General features: G+C 55.1%; 1 protein-coding gene across 1 annotated transcript; it reads left to right on the top strand.

Annotated features, from left to right (window-relative positions):
- Positions 1-1,869: 1,869 nt before the first annotated feature.
- On the top strand, positions 1,870-18,333 carry KLF13 (KLF transcription factor 13). Its single transcript, XM_049613961.1, has one exon. It carries the CDS (start codon positions 2,582-2,584, stop codon positions 3,179-3,181), a length of 600 nt encoding a protein of 199 aa, XP_049469918.1. The 5' UTR covers positions 1,870-2,581; the 3' UTR covers positions 3,182-18,333.
- The last annotated feature ends 1,608 nt before the right edge of the window (positions 18,334-19,941 follow it).

Here is a 19,941-nt window from a genome sequence, read left to right as displayed (position 1 = left end):
GGCCCAATGTCTAGAACAGTGCATACTTGTGGGAGGACCTCCAGAGTGTGTGCAGGCTGGGATGTATCAGCAGGGGTCATGGAGAAACCAGAGAGATGTGGTACCTCAAAAACTGGGCAGAATTCCCCTGGCTGAGAGGGGATGGGTACTGGCAAGTCGGTGTAGGGCCAGCTCCATCCTTAACGAAGTGACTGATTGTGACATGTGGTGGGATTAGAGGAACATTCTGAATCATTATTTGGTCAGAACACAAATCTCTTAAATGTCATCAACACAATCTGCCTGGCAAAATGATTACTTCCTGCCAAGAAGAGCCCCTCTTAGAGGGACTTGACCCGGATGCCTTTCCAGAGCCCATCCCAGCATACGCCTCCTTCCCCCCTCACCCCCCCTCTGTCCCATAGTCTTCCCAGGACGCACCAAATTATCAGTGAGAGGGAAGTGTAGGGTTTCAGTTACAGACACCCAGGGTGCTCAGTCGTCCAGGCCAGTTTACGGTTCACCATAACATGAAACAGAGAATGTCTGTTCTTTCTTCATTACCTGGAAAGAAGTTTTTTCTATCCAGGCCCCAAATTAATTTGGTGAGAAATGGCTGGTCTTAATTTGTGCGCAGGATGACCTTGCCCCACCCACCACTCTTCTCAGGTCCACAGGGTTTGAGTGCCTGGGCTGCCTTCATCCAGCAGGCTTCCCTCGCTGTCAGCTGACACGTGCGAACGTCCTTTAAGGCAAACCACCCAGGGACTGCAGTCCCAGGCCTCGGTGTTGTGGTTGGGGGGGGGGGGGTGTCTTGTGGTTCAGGGGCTGCCTGAAGGGTACGGAGCAGCGGTGGCTGCGCTCCATTCTGCGGCAGTAGGAAGTTATGTACTGACTTCTCCAGTGATGGCCTAGGCCTGTATAAGAACGGCGGGGCCGAGGGTTGGAGAGTGGGGGCGACTGTGAAAGTCAAGGGCAAGTTGGCAGGGCCAGGGCAAGGAGTGCGCGCGGACTGGGCGCAGTAGAGTATTTCCTTCGGGAGGCCCAGACAGTGGGTGGGTGGGGCGTGGTGGGCGGGGTCCTCGCAGCTGGTGGCGTTTGAAGCCTTCTCCACCGAGGTGGGAGAGGGGCAGCCTAGAGAAGTTGGCTGCAGGCCTGGGGCGGGGAGGAGGAAGGGGCCCCGCGTTCCCTGAACAGCGGCGCCGGCTGCACCAGCACGTAGTTCACTCCTGCAAGCACAGGACGCGGTGGGCACGTCACCCACGTTGCCAGCTTAACCACCAGCCTGGGGCCAGTTCGGCTCCGGCTGACCTAGGCTCACCGGCAGCGCGGTCCCCTCCGGGTCCCTATTCGCCCGGGACCAGTTTGGGGAGCAGCCGATCCTTCCAGCGGTAGAGGCCCCGCCCCACCCGTGACCTCGCTCCCAGCCTGGCCGCACCATTGCCCGGAGCTTAGGAGAGAAAGAGCACGGAGGGGGCGAACGGCATGGGTCTCGAGACGCGGCCACCCAGGAACCCTCTTGCGGCGGGGTGCACGAAGAGTTTTTCCGCCCCCAGGCCAGGCCTGCTGCCTCGCGCCCAGCCTGAGCGGACACGCCTCCCCGCCGTGCAAACGTCGCTCTGGAAGAGAAGCGGAGGCGAGCCTCGCCGAGGCGCACCCATCCCTGGTGCCCCTCACAGGCAGGGATGGAGGGACAAAGGGACGCCCTGCCGAGGGCTCACTTTCACGCCGGGGTTCCAGGCCGCCACTATACAGAAGCCCTGGCAGGAAAATGCCCCCGCGGGCTCCCGGCTGCTTGGGGGTGGGGGGTGGAGAGCTGCCCCCGCGCAGCCACGCCCCGGCCCACCGCCCTCGGACGTCCTGCGTCAGCGTGCCCAGCTCCCGGCTCAAATTTCCGCTCCTCCTCCCGCCGGCCAAGAGGGCACGCCCATTGGCGAGGGCAGGCCCCGAGGCCGGGCCGGTCCTTCTTGCGGCCCGGATTGGTCCGGCCGCCTACCTACGAACCAACGGCGTCCGCCCCTGCCCTAGGCCACGCCCCCTCCCCAGGCGCGGGCGCGCGACCGCTGTATCCTTACGGTGCGCGCTCTGGGATCCCCGCCCCCTCCGCGCGCGCAGTTCCCCGCGGCCGCCGCCGCCTGTAACCTGCGCCGCCAGGATGTGGCTGGGGGCTGACGTCGGGTCCAGATGTGGCCCCGGCCCCGCCCACCCCCGGGGCCGGGCCGCCCACACCGAGCCGCGGCGCGCACGGCGGCTGTCCCGCCTGCCACAATGCGCGGCGAGGCTGCGGCCGCGACTTGGCGAGACAGTCACTAACGTCGCTGCTCGGCATCCTTAGGACAGGCCGCCTCTGACGCCGCGCGGGGACCCCACGGGCCCGCGCCCCCCATGCGCTCACTCTTTGGTGCCCGGCCGGGCGGGCGCCTCGCGGACGCGGAGCCGCGCGGGTGACGGCAGAGGCGGCTGCGCGCCTAGCCCAGCCCGCTGAGAGGGCGCGCCGCGCCCCCGCCCCCCGCCCGCTCTCCGGAGGCCGTGGGTGCGGATGCGCCGCTGACGACTCGCAGCGACCAGCAGTGCCGCCGGCCCGCCGGCCGGAGACCGCAGCATGGCAGCCGCCGCCTATGTGGACCACTTCGCCGCCGAGTGCCTCGTGTCCATGTCGAGCCGCGCGGTTGTGCACGGGCCGCGGGAAGGGCCGGAGCCCGGACCCGAAGGCGCGGCCGCCGCTGTCGCCGCCACGCTGCCCCGCGTCGAGGAGCGCCGCGACGGCAAAGACAGCGCCTCGCTCTTCGTGGTGGCGCGGATCCTGGCGGACCTCAACCAGCAAGCGCCGGCGCCCGCCCTGGCGGAGCGCAGAGAGGGCGCCGCGGCCCGGAAGGCGAGGACCCCCTGCCGCCTGCCGCCTGCGCCGCCACCCGCCCCCGAGCCCGCCTGCCCCGGCGGCGAAGGTGCGGCGGCCGCGCCCCTCAGCCCCGCGTGGAGCGAGCCCGAGGCCGAGCTCGAGGCGGGGCTGGAGCCCGAGCGGGAGCCAGGGCCCACGGGGAGCGGCGAACCCGGCCTCAGACAAAGGGGCCGGCGGGGCCGAAGTCGCGCCGACTACGAATCCCCGCAGAGAAAGCACAAGTGCCACTACGCGGGCTGCGAGAAAGTTTACGGGAAATCCTCGCACCTCAAGGCGCACCTGAGAACTCACACAGGTCAGTAGGGCCGCCCGGGCGCCCAGAGCGCGCGGACGGGGACAGCACAAGCTACCGGGCCACGCCCCCGGAGCCGCCGGCCGGGCGCGAGGGGCAGTGGGGCCGGGAACGGTCGGGGCCTCGCCCCTTCCCCCCCGCCACACGGTCCCGCGGCCGGCCCCGCGCGCCGAGCGAGGCGGGTCCGGGAGCTGGGAGCCGGCGCCCGCCCGGCGACCGCGCCCCCGCCGGGCACGCCCCCTCCCCGGGCACTCTCGGGCGGGGCCGCGGGGGCGGATGTCGTCATCTAGGCTGCGGGCGTAGACCCCGCCGAGGCCGAGGGGCGGCGCGAGCAGGTGCGGGCGAGCTGGGTGGGGGCCGCGCGTGCTGCTCTGGGAGACAGGCGGTGGGGGCGCCCCGGGGCCGCGGGGGAGGCGGGGTGCCCTCGCCCGGCCCCTCGCCTACCGGCCCCTCCCTCGCCGGCCGGGCGCGCGCTCGGGATGGGAGGGACCCGCCCGGCCCGGCCCGGGCGAGCGGCGGGCGAAGTTCACGCGGGGACAGGGCTCCCTCCAGCCACTCGGCACATTCTTCACTCTCCTCTTCCTGTAATTTTTCCAGCGCTCTAAGGTTTAATTTGTCCAAACCAGAGCCAGCGGCGGCCGACGCGGGTGGCGGCCCCGGTTCCCCGCCGGAGGCTCTTTGTGGGAGCCCCGCCCATCCGGCCGGCGGGGGCGCGCCCGACCCGAGGGGGCTCTTCGGCCTGGGGGCGCTTTCTCCAGAAAGGAGAGCCCTGTTCACTGCCGGCCTTGTACGCCTCCCTCTTCCCGGCCCTGCTCACCTGCCGGGTGCCGGATGCGTGCGGGCGGCACCAGCACCGGGACGGGCGGCCTCAGCGGACCAGGGACCTCGTAGTTGTTTTTCTTTTTTTAAACACAAAGGTGGGAACAATGTTTTAAGGGATGGTAACCTTTCTCTTTCAGTTTGGCTTAAAGAATTGTGTATTTCCTCTGGGCTCACGTTAAGTCTTCTGGTACACTTAATTCTTTCGCATTTGGAGCGGGTTAAAAAACCCGTATAAATATACTGTTACCTTGTTACCAAAGGTTTAGACTTCACATTTGTACAATAGTTCGGAAGCTAGCTAAAAACTGCAGTCCTGAAGACCCTGCAGCTGAAGGACCCCCGTCTCCTGGTAAATTTGGAACTGAGCTGTCTCCAGGTCTGCAGGTGTCAAGGCCAGCGGATCTCAGACAAACCTTTACCTCAGAAGCTGCCCCCGCGGTTTTGGTCCCTTGCTGTGGCCGCAAGGGATAGCTCGGCCGGTGGTGGGGTCGAGGGTGAAGGCGGGGCCATTCTACTCATTCTTAATCGGAATTTAGGGTGTGTGGACCGAGATAGGGGGTGGGGTTAGTGTAGGGGTGTTGGTTCAGACTGGGAACCTTACTGCCAGGGTGGATGTGGCCGTGGAGGAGGGGCCAAACTACGTTCGGATCTGTAGCACCCAGATTACGGGGGCGGGGGCAGTGCATGGGGCGTGGCTCGAGGACCTCCTTGCGGGGGCGAGGCCAGTACTGGGCAGGTAATTTAAGGATAGGAGACTCTCTGCGTCCTGTTTCACGGTGGCTTTCCACTCGGCTGGTCGGGTTCGAGAATTGTGGAGGGGCTGGTTGAGGGCCGGGGCTCGCTGTCACGGACCGGGCAGGCTTGGATGGGGGCCTTAGCTGGAGGATAGCGTCTGGGTTTGCTTGCCCCCTGATCCAGGCTGTAGTGTTCCTGAGTGGGCCCCTTGGCTAGATGATTGCTCCGAGGCAATGAGAACTCGGGTCTCCCTCAGTGGGGTGGAACCCAGCCTCTCTGGGGTGCTCTGAAACCCGAAGCAAGCAGAAGAGGATGGAACCAACACTCTGACTGTAGTGTGCTGTGTCTAAGAGCAGGGAACGGGGCTTGCCCTCCCTGTGTGCAGAAACATGAGGCCCTACCTCTGGAGGAGATGTAGATTTCCAGGTCCCAAATACTGACCTTCAGCCAAACACTACAGTTTAAGTGGTGCCCCAGGTGAATCTGATTATGAACCAAGAACTCACCTCTGGAGGGAGTCTGGTTCAGCTTCTGGTGGAGGGCATGACTAGGGAGCCCATTTCCAGCCTGCCCCCAAGTGTGCAGAACATAATTAACTGGTGTTCGTAGAGGAGACAAGGGTAGCCCACAGGCCACAGTGGGTGACCAAGGGGACAGGCTACCCTGGGAAGACCTGAGCAGCAGCCCCCGGTTCTGAGATAGCTGTGGTTTGGTTTGTGTGCTTCCAGCAGCTTTCTGGGGGGTCTCTGCCGACAATGGTTCAGGTCATGCCAGGCCCTCTACTCCACTAGGAGCAACCCCCCACCCCCCAACCAACCCACCTGCAGCAATTTCATGGCAGAGGGTGAATATCAAAATCATTTTAGCCAAGAAGGCAGTTCACAACTTGCTCTGTCTAGCTCTGTGACCAAGGACGGGTCCACAGACCTCCCTGCAGCTTGGTCATGTCTCGCCTGACCACTTGGAAGGTCTGTGGGAAATGAGGCTGTGTGTTTGAGAACCTTTGGGAAGTACAAGCCTCAGCCTTGACTCTGGGGAGACCTGGACTTCCTTGACTGCTTCGATCTCCCAGAGCTGCCTGGACTGCTTAGTTGTGTGGCAGTGTCCTGAGGACTGATTACCCTGTCACATTTAGGTAATTGTTGATGTTAAGCAAACACATGATCAAACAAAGACACTCACATTTTTGCAACCCAAGCTGCTTTTTTTTTTTTTTTCCTAAGGCACTTATTATTTAGCTAATCAGAATTTCCAGCCCAGATCTGGGAATTTGCTAAGTCTTGCCTTGGGGAGTAGCAAGACCAGGAACATGTTTTCTTGGAGGCTGAAGGGCTTTGATGTGAACATTCAAGAACTTTGAGAAGGAAAGGCCTCTGGCCTTCTGAGGGCAGATCTCCACCTGAGCCAGCCAGGAGATTCCTGCTTGTTGTCTGGAGTGGTGGGGCTTGGCGGGTCCCCAGCAGTAATGGCCACTCAGTCTTTCTTGGCAGAGATGCCTTGAATACATTCCTACCTATTTGTTCCTGCAAAGAATCGTTTTCAGAATGTCTCTGTGCCCTGTTTTCCCTGCAGCACTGGGAGCTAAAAATCCAATTGCATGCTGCATGAGCTGGGCCCATTTCAGCAGCTCTGGGGGCCTTGCTGGAAAGGGGGGCACTGTGTTGTGTACAGCCCCTCCCTCCTGCAGACATCCAGAGAGAGACATGCCTGGTTACCTGGCCCTCTTTTTGCGGGTGGAGGTAGAGTTAAGATTGCATTCTTAGCCATTTCCTGTAATAATTTGGGTGGGGTTAGTTTGAAGTTTAGCCACCGAACAAGGGATTTGATCATGAGTGAGATTATTGGGGCAGGGTATTCAGGGTATTTAGGTCCCCTCCCCCAACACAAACTCTGGCTATAGAGCCTGGTTTCTAACCACATTCCTCCCATGTACCCCTCAAAGGTGCTTCCTGGTGCAGCTGCCTTGGACAGGCAGCCTGTCAGGGAGTGAGTGGCAGGGATCTCCTTCACCCAGGGCAAAGCCATGCTGGCAGATGGCCAGCACTTTGTTCGGGACACATCCACGCTGGTGGGTCCCGTCCCGTCTCCCTCACAGTCCCAGGCTGCCAGTGGGCCAGTTGTGAAACTTCAAACAATGCAGAAGTGTGTAGGCAGAATGTGCCAGCCTTCTCTTCCTCTGGCTAACCACTATCACCTCCTGTTGGTGTTTCCCTTTACAGACCCTTTTAGTGGATTTGCATGTATGCATGCGTGTGCATCCACACAGACATCTGAAAACTATACATGTAGGATCCTAGCAAATATATTCTACCACAGGCTTTTTTTTGGTGTGCTTATTTAACAAGGCACCTTTGTTCTTTATCTGGGCTGCGTGGTATTCCCAGGTGTGGCTGCGTGACTGTACCACAACTTGTTTAGCCTTTATCTTGAAAGGATAGTTATGTTGCCTTCTCATTTTTTATCGTTTCATGCCTGTGGCAGTAGAATCCAGTATGTGTGTTGGTGCAGAGGAGCTGGCATTTCTGTAGGATTGAGACCTGGCAGTGTTATTGATAGTAGTGTAGACAGCATTTACATGCATTGTGGAGTTACCATGTTAACTTAAAAGACATGTTATGTTTTTAAAGGAAATAGCACATTATGTTTTTAAAGGAAATAGATGGAGGTCTTGGTCTCCCCAGTACTGAAGTTCCTGCTGTGTTGCTGACTTTTTTTTTTTTTTTTTTTTTTACTTCTTCCAGTTCTTCTTTTGCACATGTGAGATCATCATATTGAGAACATTTAAAACAACCCTAAAACCACCATTACTCTCTCATGGCTCATGACCAGCTCTCCTGCTGCCATCTTTTTTTTTTTTTTTTAATTTTATTTACTTATTTTGAGAGAGAGAGAGAGAGAGAGAGAGAAAGAGAACGAGAACTGAGGGGGGAGGGGCAGAGAGAGAGAGAGGGAGACAGAGGATCCAAAACAGGCTCTGTGCTGACAGCAGAGACCCTGATGTGGGGTTCGAACTCACAAACTGCGAGATCATGACCTGAGCCAAAGTCAGACGCTTAACCTGCTGAGCCACCCAGGTGCCCCTCTCCTGCCATCTTTACTTGGCTTACCCTGCAGCCTAGCCTGGGTAAGGGCTCAACCCCTGCAGCAGTCAGCTGTGCCCTCGCACCCTGAAGTGCCTCCTGGCTTGTTGGCACTGGGGGAGGGACTGATATGATGCCTTTTGAAACTGTCCCTCTCCTGGCTAAAAGAGGGCTGGAGCCCTTCCTGTGTGAGCAATCTGACAGGACCACCCTTGACTTAACCAGAGGTACCATGTGCAAGGCTTCAAATCTGGAAGACAGCCCCGCCCCTTCAGAGTTGGCACTGTGAAGTCTGCTCACTGAAATGAGCTCATGACAGCCCCGACACTGTAAGGGCCTGTTTGCTTTGACCTTATTCTGAATTGAGTTGGTCGTTAGGTTCCTAGATGTAGCAAGTTAAAAGGGGAAAGGGGAGATAAGATAGCAGCTACAACCAAGGAAGGAAATAAGCCAACAAGTTATTAATATGTATATGTGTGTGTATGCACGTGTATCTAAATCTATAACTCAAGAAACCCAACCCAGCCACACTGTGCTGGAACGAATGTGGTGCTGTTTGTGGAGGGGCCTGTAGTCCTCCTCAGTAGTCCCCTAGGCCTGCATTCTATAATAACTGACATTTGTAAGAGCGGTCTTGACATATCAGGGCACTATTAAAGTGTGTCTGGTTTATGCTTTAAGAAAGTAGTTAAACTCATTTTTGAAATGAAAACTTCAGGGATGATACACTCAGCTCTCTGTTGTATCTAATAGCAGGCTGCTTGCTAGGGACAGGCATTGTTCTGTTTGCATTCATTCCTCATAAGCTTTTTAATCTTCACAGGACCCTATGAAATAGGTACTGTTGTTATTACTAGTCCTCAAATAATGATGCCAAGGCCCAGATGGATTAAGAAATATGCCCACAGTCACACAGCAAATGAAGGGGGAGCTGAGGTTTGTGCCTGGGCAGCCACACTTCTGAGTTTGGGTCTGCCCGCTGTGCCTGGCTGCTCTTCCTGCCTGGACCTGTGTTCCAGGGGAGGGCAGGTGCCTCCTGGTATTTAGAAGTCTTCCTGTCCCAAGCACACTGCTTCCTTCACAAATTCTTATTGTGAAATGTTAAGGGAGTAATACAGTGAATGCTCATACGTTCCTCTAGACTCCTCAGTTAAATATTTGTCACCCTTTTATTTTTATCCTTTTTTCCCCTTTCTCTACTGTATTTTCTCCCTTGCCTATCTCTCCTCTCTCTTTAAATAGTACATATTATGTAACATACAGTCCATATTCACTTCTCCTAGTGATCGCCAAGATGTCCCATGTAGGGTCTGGAATCCAGTTCATCACACATTGTGTATGGTTGGCCTGTCTTTTTAGTTTCCTTTAGTCTGGGACAGTCTTGGCCTTTTGTTGTATTGGCATTTTAGGGATCCAGATTAGTTGTCTTGTGGAACATCCCACAGTCTGGATTTGTCAGATTGCTTCCCCCTGATTAGATTTAGCATAAACAGTTTTTGGTGGGAAATATGACACAGGTCATATAATGTTGGGCACTTGCACGCACCACAGTGGAGGCTCGTGTGGTCAGGTTGTCTGATTGCTGGATCACATACATGGTTAAAGTGGCATCTGCCAGGTCTCTTCACTATAAAGGGACACTCTCCTCCTGATAATAAGTAACTGGTAGGTAAGGTGACATTCCAAGACTGGGTTTTTGGAGGGTTAGGGTGCTGCTGGTCCTGCATGTACAGCCAGGTGCTGTGTTGGTGCAGGTGCAGTGTCTGCCCATCTCTGTTCAGCCCCCTTCTGTCTGGTCCACCTGGTAGGTTTCTGTTTTATCTTCTGACTGGACAGTCCATTGACTGGACAAGTGCTGGCATTTCTGGGTCCTGCTGTTGGAAGTCCTTTTATAGTCAAAGGACAGCTCAGCCTAGTCTTAGGAGCTCCCTTCCCAAACAAACAACACGCCCTGATTTTATTTTGAATGAAAGTCTTTCCAGATCGTACTTACAGCCTTTTTTTTAGTTAGCTCACCCTGGCTCTGTGGCCACAGGTGACCCATCCCCCAGGCCTGGGGGGGGGGGCGTCGGCCTGCAGCCAGTGATACCCTTAGGGTCTTGGTGGGTGTCTACATGCTTTCCAGAAGAAAATAAATATTGATCTAAGTTCACACACCCAAGCCTGTTTTACTTCCCTTTCATAGCGCCAAGTGGGGTCATTTTCTTGAGAAGTCAACTTCCCATCAAAATGGAAATAAACTTTGAAGTGTTGTCTCCAGCTTGGCAGTTGAGAAGTGACTGCTGTGATGGGACTAGGATGGGGGTGGTGGGGGTTTGGCTACCATGGCCCCTGGGGGGGACCCTGAGCCTGGAAGGCCTTCCCCTGCTCTAGGTCAATATAATGGAGACTCAAATGCTAATTTTTTACTCTTTTGACAGTGACTTGACACTAGGCACTTGATGTAAGACAGAGAAATCTTCACCCAACCAAAAGCTCTGTCATTTGGCTACACTTACACACACGTAAATGTGCTGTCTGGTTTGATGTTGCATCCAAGCCCAGAACGTGTTTACATGGGACCTGTGATTCTGGTTCATTTACTCAGTTTGATCTCAATCCTGTCTTCCAACATCTGTGGATCAGCCCTGTGCCAGTCAGCCTTCTTGGAGGCATGGAGTCCCCTCAGCTGAAACTAGGCTGTGGTAAAGAGGTTGGTCATCTGCCCTGCCATCCCCCTTGCCCCTTTTAGTGTGCCCTGGCACTGGTGTGCCTTCCATTCAGCTCCTGTTCCCCTTCTGCCCCAGGGCCTGGACATTATCCCGTTTGCTGTTGGACATCATGTGCATGGTCAGGGGAGCAGCCTTGACCAGTCCATAGTTTTAACTAACATCATCCTGGACAAACAGAACAGAGGGTACAGGTTTTTATTTTGGGGTGTGTGTGTTGGGGGTGGGGGCGTCTGTTTATTGTTCTTCTTTTTTGAAGTTCATCACACAAAAATACTTGCTAACCAGGAACTTGGCCACACTCCGTGGCGATTGGCCAGTCTGTCCCAAGGTGACCTGTTTGGAAAAGCACTGAGGATTGATGCCTCAGATTAAATGTCCCTGTGCTGCTGCCACAGGGGTGTGGCCTTCCTGCATAGGTGGGTGACCCATGGTCCCCTGAGCACAGGGTACAAGCTCATCTCCTTGGAGCTAGAGCCCAGGGAACATCATGGAAGAGCTTTGCAAGAAATAGGGGCCCAAATTAAAAATCACTCACCAGAGAGCACATGGTTCAGTGCCTTTGTTGGGCTCCTGTCCCAGGAGCTTCTGAAGGTGGAGTTCTGGCATATGGCTGTCTCCTGCAAACATGGGGCCAGTTGGAAGGAAGCTTGGGAATGGGGGGAGGATGAAGTGGGCTTAGAGGAGCTCAGGGGCTTCCTGCTCCCTACCCAGGACCACCACATCGACGTGGAGGGGTATCAGCAAGGCGATGGCTAGACAGCTTGGCTGGTGGTCAAGGGCCTAAATTGGGGCCTTCTGACACTCTTGTGTTAGTAGGACTGATGTCATTCTCCTTGAGTATGTGTAGGACCCTGTACACTTCCTCTCTGACTTTTTCACTTGTCTTTAACTCTCTTTTATGGTATAAATGCTTGCTCACACACCCACACAAAGGATAAAGGGAATTTGGTTTGGGGCTAGAGGTAGAAGTTAGTTAATGGCAGATCAAGAATAGAGGTTTTTGCAAGGAAGTGTTGGGAAAGAGAGGAAACAGAAGAGGCATACTTGAGCCTTAGAGCTCAGCCCTTTAGGGGAGAGAAGTAGGGGCCTAGGCGCCCAGGTGTGTCCTTGGCACAGAGTGATGTTTGACGTGGGTCATTGGCTGGGCTAGTTGTTCAAGACCATGTCTGGGATTAAGGGAAGGGTCTGAGAACTGGGGGTTGGCACCATGGGTGCACCTCAGACATCTTACCGGTAACAAACTCAAATGTATTTTCATTGAAGGAGAAATAATAAATGTTAATTTATTTTTTTTAATTACATAGTTGCCCTTCTAACAAGTGATGGACAATCTGGCTACTTAGCAGTCTGTTGTCTTAGTTTACATTCTGCCGTCTGCTTCCCTGCCTTACTGCCTGTTGGCCTCATTCCCTCGACTGGCCACATCTGGTCTGTCCACTGTTCATTGTGGTCCCCATGTCTTTCCCCACACCCCTCCATGGTCCGGGAATACTGAACGGCGGGTGGCGGGGTAGGTGGGGACCTGGGCCCTGGAGACACCATGCAGTGGTCCTCTCCATCCCATCATGGAGATCTTGCCTGCTCCTTCCAGTGGCTTCACATTCTGGATTTCCTTGTGCTTATTCATCAGTTGCCATTTTTGTCTCTGAATGGTGTGGTGGAGGAGGCGGTCCCTCATAGCAGCCTGTGGGGACCCAGAAGGGACTCCTGCTTGCAGCCCTGTGTGTTAAGGGCAGTTTCCCAAGGTTTCCTAGTCTTTTCCAGAGTGCATCTTATTGGCTGCTTGCATGGCATGTCCTGCTTTCTAAAATTACTTTGCTGATTGGCCATAGGCCTCTGGGGTGAAGGGGAAGGTCCAGGGGCTTTGCAGGATGCTGTCTTTTATCCTGAGGAGATGTAGTATCAGAATTTTATGCCATGCCCTCTCTGTTGGGGTGGGGCTAGGGTCTGCCATCGGAGGCCTTATGCTGTCCTGGTGGTGAGCACAAAGGTCATTGTCTTGAGTTGCTGTTAGGTCTTTGGGTCTCAAAGGAAATCCAGCCTCGGCTTCTTCTAGGTTCTGATTTGAAGCTGTTCTTCCTTGATGGTTGGTGGGTGTTACATGTTAGCATTTTGCTTTGGATGGGTTGCCTCATTCTGAAGTGTACTAACTTTAGCCTTTGAAAAACTTCCACTTTCATTTCCCTTTCCCTGATCTCACTGGTCTCCTTGAATCTGAGCTGAGACTCCTTCCCACACTCAGGCCCTCCTGTCCCACATTCAGTACTGCACCGTGGCCTCAGAAGACAGATATTTATGTGTGTGCGTGTGTGTGTGTGTGTGTATGCCCGCGTGTGTGCGCGCGCGTGCGCGCATGCACTGTTAGCTGCCCCCAAAGCTCAGGAGATTGTTCCTTTGGAAGTAAGCCAGTCACAAGGCATCTGGCCAGGTGGCACAGGCTGCAGCAGGGATGGTTTCTTCTTCATGACCCCCAGTGGGGTTGTATCACCTCAAAGCCAGGGCCTTGCAAGAGCAGAGAAGGAGGGAGTAGTATGTGCTGGATAGGGTGGGGACCCAGGAGCCAAGCTGGAGGGTGTGCAGTCCAGGTCCCTGGTGGAGTTCTCCTTCTCAGGCCATTCTGCCCTTGACCTTTTTCACTGGGGCAGACAGTCTGGTATGGGGGACTGGATGAGGCCAGGTGCATGGAAGCTCTTTGCCTACCCAGCCGAGTGTGCAACCTGGTGTGCCCTCACTTCTCATACTCCACCACCACCTCCTGCTCCTTGCTTCCCCTCCTCTCCTCCTTTCTCCCCTTTCCTACTGTTCCCCGCCCACCTCCCCCTTCTCTTGCTCCTTTCCTCCCTTCCCTTCCCCCCTCCTTCCACCCTCTTCTGCTTACCCCCTTCCCTCTCCTCTCCGTTTTCTCCCCCTCCTCCTTTCCCTTCCTCCTCTTTTTCCTCCCCCTCCCCTTCCCCCTCTCCTCTCCTCTCCCTCCTTGCACCCCAGGACTAAGCACATTTTTAACTTGCCGTCAGGGGTTTCCAGCCCACAGGACTAAGGCAGGAGGGTGTACTGGGGGAGTAGGGCCCCAGGAACTTGAGGAGAACCAGTGAAGATACCTCTCCTTTGTGCTGTAGCCCAGGCTCAGCCTGGGAGACCCTGTGGGGCGGCTGTGGCTTCCTCCTTGCACCCTCTGGGGATGCCCTGGCAGCTCTTCCCTGGGAGGTAGCCTGGTGGGCTGTCAGCCTCCTACACAATGAGAGGTAAACAGTGGGTCACCTTGGCAACTGGCGGAGCTGGGGCTCAAAGTGCTTGTGGCAAGAGAAGTTCTCATTGTCTCAAGTTTCTGGGATGGCGTTCTGTTTTGATTTTTTTCTTTAATTAGCTGGAGTGACTAAGATACCAAAATGACTGACCTGGTTCCTATAATTTCTTAATAAACATTTATATTCTCTTCATAGGAAGAACATTTCTTCCAGTGATTCATTGACTTTTTCTTTTAGACTATGGCAAGGCCCTGGCGAGGCAGGGTGGGGGTGGCACAAAGGGCCCCCACTGCCGACAGCCATGCCAGCTGGCGAGGGTCCAGGCCCTGGGCGCACTTATGTAAACACCACACCAAGATTGTACTGGTTTTGAGGTTGATTATGTTCCATGGAAAATTTGGGGGCGATGCCTCTCTTATCTTGGGGTGTTCAGATCCCCATAACTGGAGCTTCCAGAAGTCCTCTGAGAGACCTGTAAGTCTTTCTGAGCCTAAGCAGTGTTCTTTTCACCCGATGCCAGATTCTCCTGGGAGGCCAAGGTGTGAACTAGTTTTACATCTTGGTACAAGGTGACACTTCAGCGCGTTTGCTGTTAAACAGTAACTGCCCATATGTGCGTAGCTTGGGCTGGATGTGCCAGATTGGGTGGCCTCCTGCCACCCTGCTGGCTGTCTGAGGGAGTGCCAGGCCACGCAGGGCCCTGGGAGGTGCTGGTGAAGCTCAGCCCCAGGTTCTTGTGCAGGCCTTGCCCTTTACCTGGGGCTTCCTTGGGCCTCTCTGCTCCATCCCCCTATTACCCAGTACAGTCACCTGCCCCATCGAGGAGGAGCCCAGTGAGTACATCGGAAGGCTGAAAGTTGACTTCCTTCGTTTTATCATTGGTAGAGGTGATCCAGGTGGCCCTGGCTGGTGGTGTGTCCTTCGAACTGCTCTGCAGTTAACACCTAGGCCTGCATCCAGAGTCCCTTCTTCATCCTGGGCACGCAGGGCCCCTGGGTCCCCTTCTCTCCACATAGGCTGAATTCTTGCTGGGTTGGGCCGGGCTGCCCTGTGGCCTCATGGCCAACACCCTGTGTGTACCTGTGTCGAAAGCATTTCCCTGCAGCGGGACTGTTGCCATCACTGGGGGGGGGGGGGGGGGGGGTTGAAGTCCACCAACCCCAAACTGAAGGAAATGTCTATATTTGTTGCATTTATTTGTGGTGAGTCTCTGGTGTTACCTGTTCATGCACTGTCCCTTTCAGCTTTTCCAGATTTTTCTGTCAGTTGCTGGGCAGCCTCCCTACCTGGTCACTGAGAAGCCTTGTCATCCTTTCTCCCTTTGTAAGAGATCTTTTTCAAGGATGTACCTAGAATTAGATTTTTTTTTTCTTGGTGAAGAATTTACATTTTTTATGACGTTGAAGAAAAAACACAAAGGTGTTGAAATGGCATTGAAGAGTGTTGAAAGTTCAAAGCCCTAATCCATTTGGGAGTTTTGTCAGAAATCCGGTGCGTCTGTGTGCCCTTTGTCAGTCCTAACAATTTGGGCTTTGGACTTTGGGCCCCACCCCATTGCCCTCTCCTCCCAGCAGCGGGCAAGTTTGTGTGCCCGGTGTTACAGTTAGCTCCTGAGGGAGCCTCTCAGTGTTTTTATCAGAGAAAGTCCTTTTTGCCTGATTATGCTTTGTCATTTAAACAGAGGGACTAAATGGAATGTTGATGAGGACTTCAGGCTTTGGAGTGAGAACAGATTGAGCTGGCCAGGGTTCTTATCTGTAAAGCAGGTTGGGGCATGCTGACCTCAGAGGAGAGGAGGAGTGTGTGTGCGAGTAGACTGTGTGGCGTATGAATGTGTGGTGTATGCATCTGTGTTGAGTGGGGGTAGGGTTTGTATGTGTCTGTGTGGTGTGTGTCTGTGTGTTTAACCTGCAGGAGCAGAATTTCACCCACTACAGTGATGCTCTTGGGCACCCGAATGAACATTTTTGCTGCCTTCTCTTTTGAAAAAGGAAAAAAAAAAGAACAGAACAAACAACAACAGACAATTTAGAACTACTTTTTTGAAACAGGTGCCAGCTCACGTCCCCACCCTCTGGCACCGCATGTGGGGTGACCCTCTCACCGGCCTTGTGGCCCCAGCCACGCCCCAGTCCATAAAATGCCCATCTTGAGTTGTGGGAGGATGAAGCAGGAGCCTGCCACAGAAAGGCAGGTTCCTTGAGGATCTTGTTGCTATGGAGACCTGCTTCCTGGGGAGCTGTGCTCAGGCTAGGACGGCCCCCTCTCAGGTGAGCCTCATTTGTTACTGGGTAACCGTAATGGAGCCCTCCCAGGCCCCAGCCAGCTGTACCTGGCCTGACGCTTTTTAAAGAGCAGAAGCAGCTGAACGGGAACCTTGAGGTGGAAGACCCCGCCACTGGTCACCAGAGCAGTTCTGGGTGTGCCCAACAGCCTGAGGTGGACTCAGGCCTAGCAGCATCTCCCTGCCATGGCGTCAGACAGCCTCGTGGTGACAGACACTGTGCCAGCCCTGCCCAGTGACTCCACCTAAATGGAAGGACTTTCTGTGTCCAGGTGTGCTCTGCGGGAGACTTCCAGAAGCACGATGACTGAGTTCATACCCGCAGCCTAGCTCTTGAGTCCGAGGGCAGCAGAAATCCTGCTTGCCGTGAAACTTGCTTCACCCAACACTCCCAGTGGCTCCTTCAAGTGGAGAGCGCCTGGTTCTGCTGCTAGAGCCGCTTAGACGCGGACGCGCGCAGCCAGGGAATCCCACTCAGGACTCATATTTGCTATTTTTGTAACTTCCTGGGCTTCTCTGGTTTCAGCACTCATTCTGCTTCTTGTTTGCAGGAGTAATTGCTTTCATGAGCTTTGGGCCATCTGTGGATTTCTTTTCCCCTCTATTTTTTTTTTCTTTTTTGGGGCAGCAATTCTATGTTCACAGATATGAGAATTGTTTCCTAAAGGGAAGCATGAAAGCGTTCTTGAGGCTGGCTTTTCAGCTGTCGAACCACAGTTTCATACCCTTTTCCTGCTTGCTTTTCATCTTCGTGTGAATGTGTTTGGCATCAAGATGCTTCCTGTGTGGTCTGAGGTGACTATTTTGAATGAATGTAAGGGCTGAGGGCATCTAGTCTGAGATGACACCTGGGCACTAACGTGGCCTTCCTTGCTCTCTCCTGGCATCTCCTTGTTCCAGAGGATATTTGTGAACATTGGGTCGGGGGAGGGGTTCCCTTTCCTCCTGTGGACCCCACCCGGCCCCTCTGCTCAGACAGGAGAGGCCACCAGGGACCTGTGTTGTTTCTGTCTCCTGCTGGAGTGGCCAAGTGGGCCTCCTCCCTTTTTGGCTCTGAGTGAGTGGGCTGTTGTGAGACCCCTGAGCTGACCCTTCTGGTTCAGGTGCAGCTGCTATAGCTGTCTGCTCAATGCCACCTGGGAGAAGCAGCGGCCGGGTCTGTGGTGGCCACGTTTGGATGCCCTTCAACGTGTAGAGATAGGCATGTCCCCTGTCCTTCTCATAGGGGTGGGGGAGCAGAAGCCAGGGCTGTCTGTGCAGCAGCCTGGACAGGTGCAGTCTCCAGTAGAGGTGGCTGACTTGGCCTCTGCAACCTGTGCTTTCCCAGTCAGCACCCCGGGTGAGTGGGGAGATTGCCTGCAGGGTGCTCACCTGTGTGGAGAAGGCAAGGGGGCTGGAGGGGTGTCCAGCCTCCTGTGGGGCCCAGCGTAGGGAGGCATTTCATCCAGTAGCTGGCCTGGGTGCTCAAGAGCCCTCACAGGGCATGGGCCCACCTGTGCTAGCCGCATCCTGGGCTACAGTGGTGTAAACTGGATTTCGTATGTTAGGGTACAGTTTTCAACAACGTGGAAATGGCCTGGGAAATTTTCCTGCTTATACTGCCCGTTGTTGAGAGCTGGCCAGCCCTGGGTGCTCAGTGTGCTCTCTGGGTTTTGGAGGTTCTGACTCTGGACTGCCGTGACTCCATGGAAGATAGTCATGCAAAGGCCCAAGGCAGAAAACCCCAGGGCGTCTTGGGCTCTCAGGCACAGAACTGGTGTCATCTGTTTCTGAATCAGCTTGGGAAGGCCAGAGGTGTCTGCCATCTCAGTTTTTCTGGAGGGCAGAGTCACCCCTCTGCGGCTCCTGCCCAGCCCCGGGGTACTCCACGTGGTCATCCTGCTTTAATGTATCTTTGTTGAGGGAGTATCTTGTCACTGCCCCCTCTGCACCTCCTTTTCCTGTGGCTGAGTTTTGCGTAACAGTCTCCTCCCAACGAGGCAGGTCACACGGATTCGAGTGAAAAGCCCACGCCTGCCCAGCAAATACTCGTGGCACAAATAACTGGCTCTCTGAGATGACGTTGACCTTGGGGGATGCTCCCTGCTTTTATTCAAATGTTTGTGTCCACCCCACCACCCACCCCAGATTCTTACGTTGAAATTCTAATGCCCAATGTGTTGATATTTGGAGGTGGGGCTTTTGGGAGGTGATTAGGTCATGAGCCCTCATGAACAGATTAGTGCCCTTATAAAAGAGGCTCCCCAGAGCTCCCTTGCCCTTTCTTCCTTTTGAGGACACAGTGGGAAGACACCAGCTATGAACCAGAAAGAGGGCCCCCATCAGAACTCGACCATGCTGGAGCCTTGATCTTGGACTTCCTGTTCTCCAGGATTGTGAGAAATATATTTCTGCTGTTTGTAAGCTACCCCGTTGGTGGTATTTTGTTCCAGGCTGAGCAAACGAAGATGCTCCCCAACTCCTTTGGGCAAATACTCAGCAACACTTCCCCAACTACCTCAGATTAGTGCCTTGTGCCTTCAAAGTCCAGAGCCTGTCACTCTAACTGCAGGGGCAGGACTTGTTCTCCCAGCCCTGCCCCTGAAGATGGGGGCACCCCAGGTCTATCCTGACAGCAGCCTGCACCTAGTCTCCCACCTGGCCTCCCTCCCTTGCAGCAGGGCTGGTGTCAGCAGAGGAGTCTCCTGAGTATGTCTTCATCACTCCCTTCACCTGAGTTTTCAGGATGTTGACACTTGAAATGGGCTGTGGCTCAGAATTTTCCAAGCATCCAATTCGCAGGGGTTCCAGGGAGGGGATTGGGTGTGTTGAGATCAAGGCCAGGAACCAGCAGCCCCCTAGGCACTCACCAGACATGCTTCCTTAGTACCCTAGCTGGTGACCTTTGCCTTGTGGGGTGGCCTGTCATGGGCTGGACCCACAGTGCAATGAGGGGTCACCCCCTTCTCAGGAGCCTGGCCTGAAGGTACTGTTCCCACCAGTGAGAAGGGAGAGCTCCTGGAGGACTGGGCTGTCATTCCATGCCCTATCCCAGGGCCAAACATGGTGGTCAACAGGATTTGTCCCAAGAATGTGGGGAATGAGTTCTGGTCCTTGAGTTTACAGGTTTTTGTTTTTTTCTCCTAAAAGCAGTAGAATCTTTCTTTCGACCAAATCCCGTGGATTCCAGTGTAGGACCGAGTTGGGGAGGATTGCTGTCTGGCACTGGAGGGATTTTTGGCTGTGGAGCCTTCTGTCACTGAGCAGTCCTGGGCACCCTGCACGTACCCTGAAGACAGTCCCAGTGGGGTTGGCTGTGTTGTCCCGAGGCTAGCATAGGGTCCTGCTTCTGTACCTAAGTGACTTGGCGGAAGGAAGCAAGATGAATGGAAGTCAGCCCCCAAGGCCACAGGTGCAGGCTAACCCTTGGGGCTGGGCCAGGGAGTTGGGCCCTTATGGTCTGTGGCAGGTTCTTCTGGGGTCTGTGGTCAGTGTCCTGTTGCTTTTCAGAGGGTGTCACTCTGGCTGCCCAGGCTTTAATCAAGGGTGATTGGGTTGGGACTCTATGGGGTCCAGCAGGCAGAGGTAGTGATGAGACCCTGGTCAGAGCATGGGGCAGGGTGTGGCGGACAGAGGCACGTAAGGTCACAAGATGGTGGGCAGGGGAGTCTCAACCCACCCTGCAGCCTGGCTCAGAAGCACTGGGCTCTCAAGATGGGAGAGAGAAAGTGGCCAGGGGTCAAGGCAACGGTCTGGCAGGTGTGGGGGTGGGGTTGACCCCGCCATTGACACACACTGGACTGGTGTGTAAAGCTGCATTTGTGGGGTGTCAGCAGACAGTGTCAGGGTGGGGGACATAAGGCATGGGGTTTTGTCACTCATTCCCTGAATGCCACAAGGGTCCTGGCTCTGGCT

This window comes from Panthera uncia (assembly GCF_023721935.1).
Source record: "Panthera uncia isolate 11264 chromosome B3 unlocalized genomic scaffold, Puncia_PCG_1.0 HiC_scaffold_1, whole genome shotgun sequence".
NCBI classification, from domain to species: Eukaryota; Metazoa; Chordata; class Mammalia; order Carnivora; family Felidae; genus Panthera; species Panthera uncia.
This window is presented reverse-complemented; position numbering and strand designations above follow the sequence as displayed.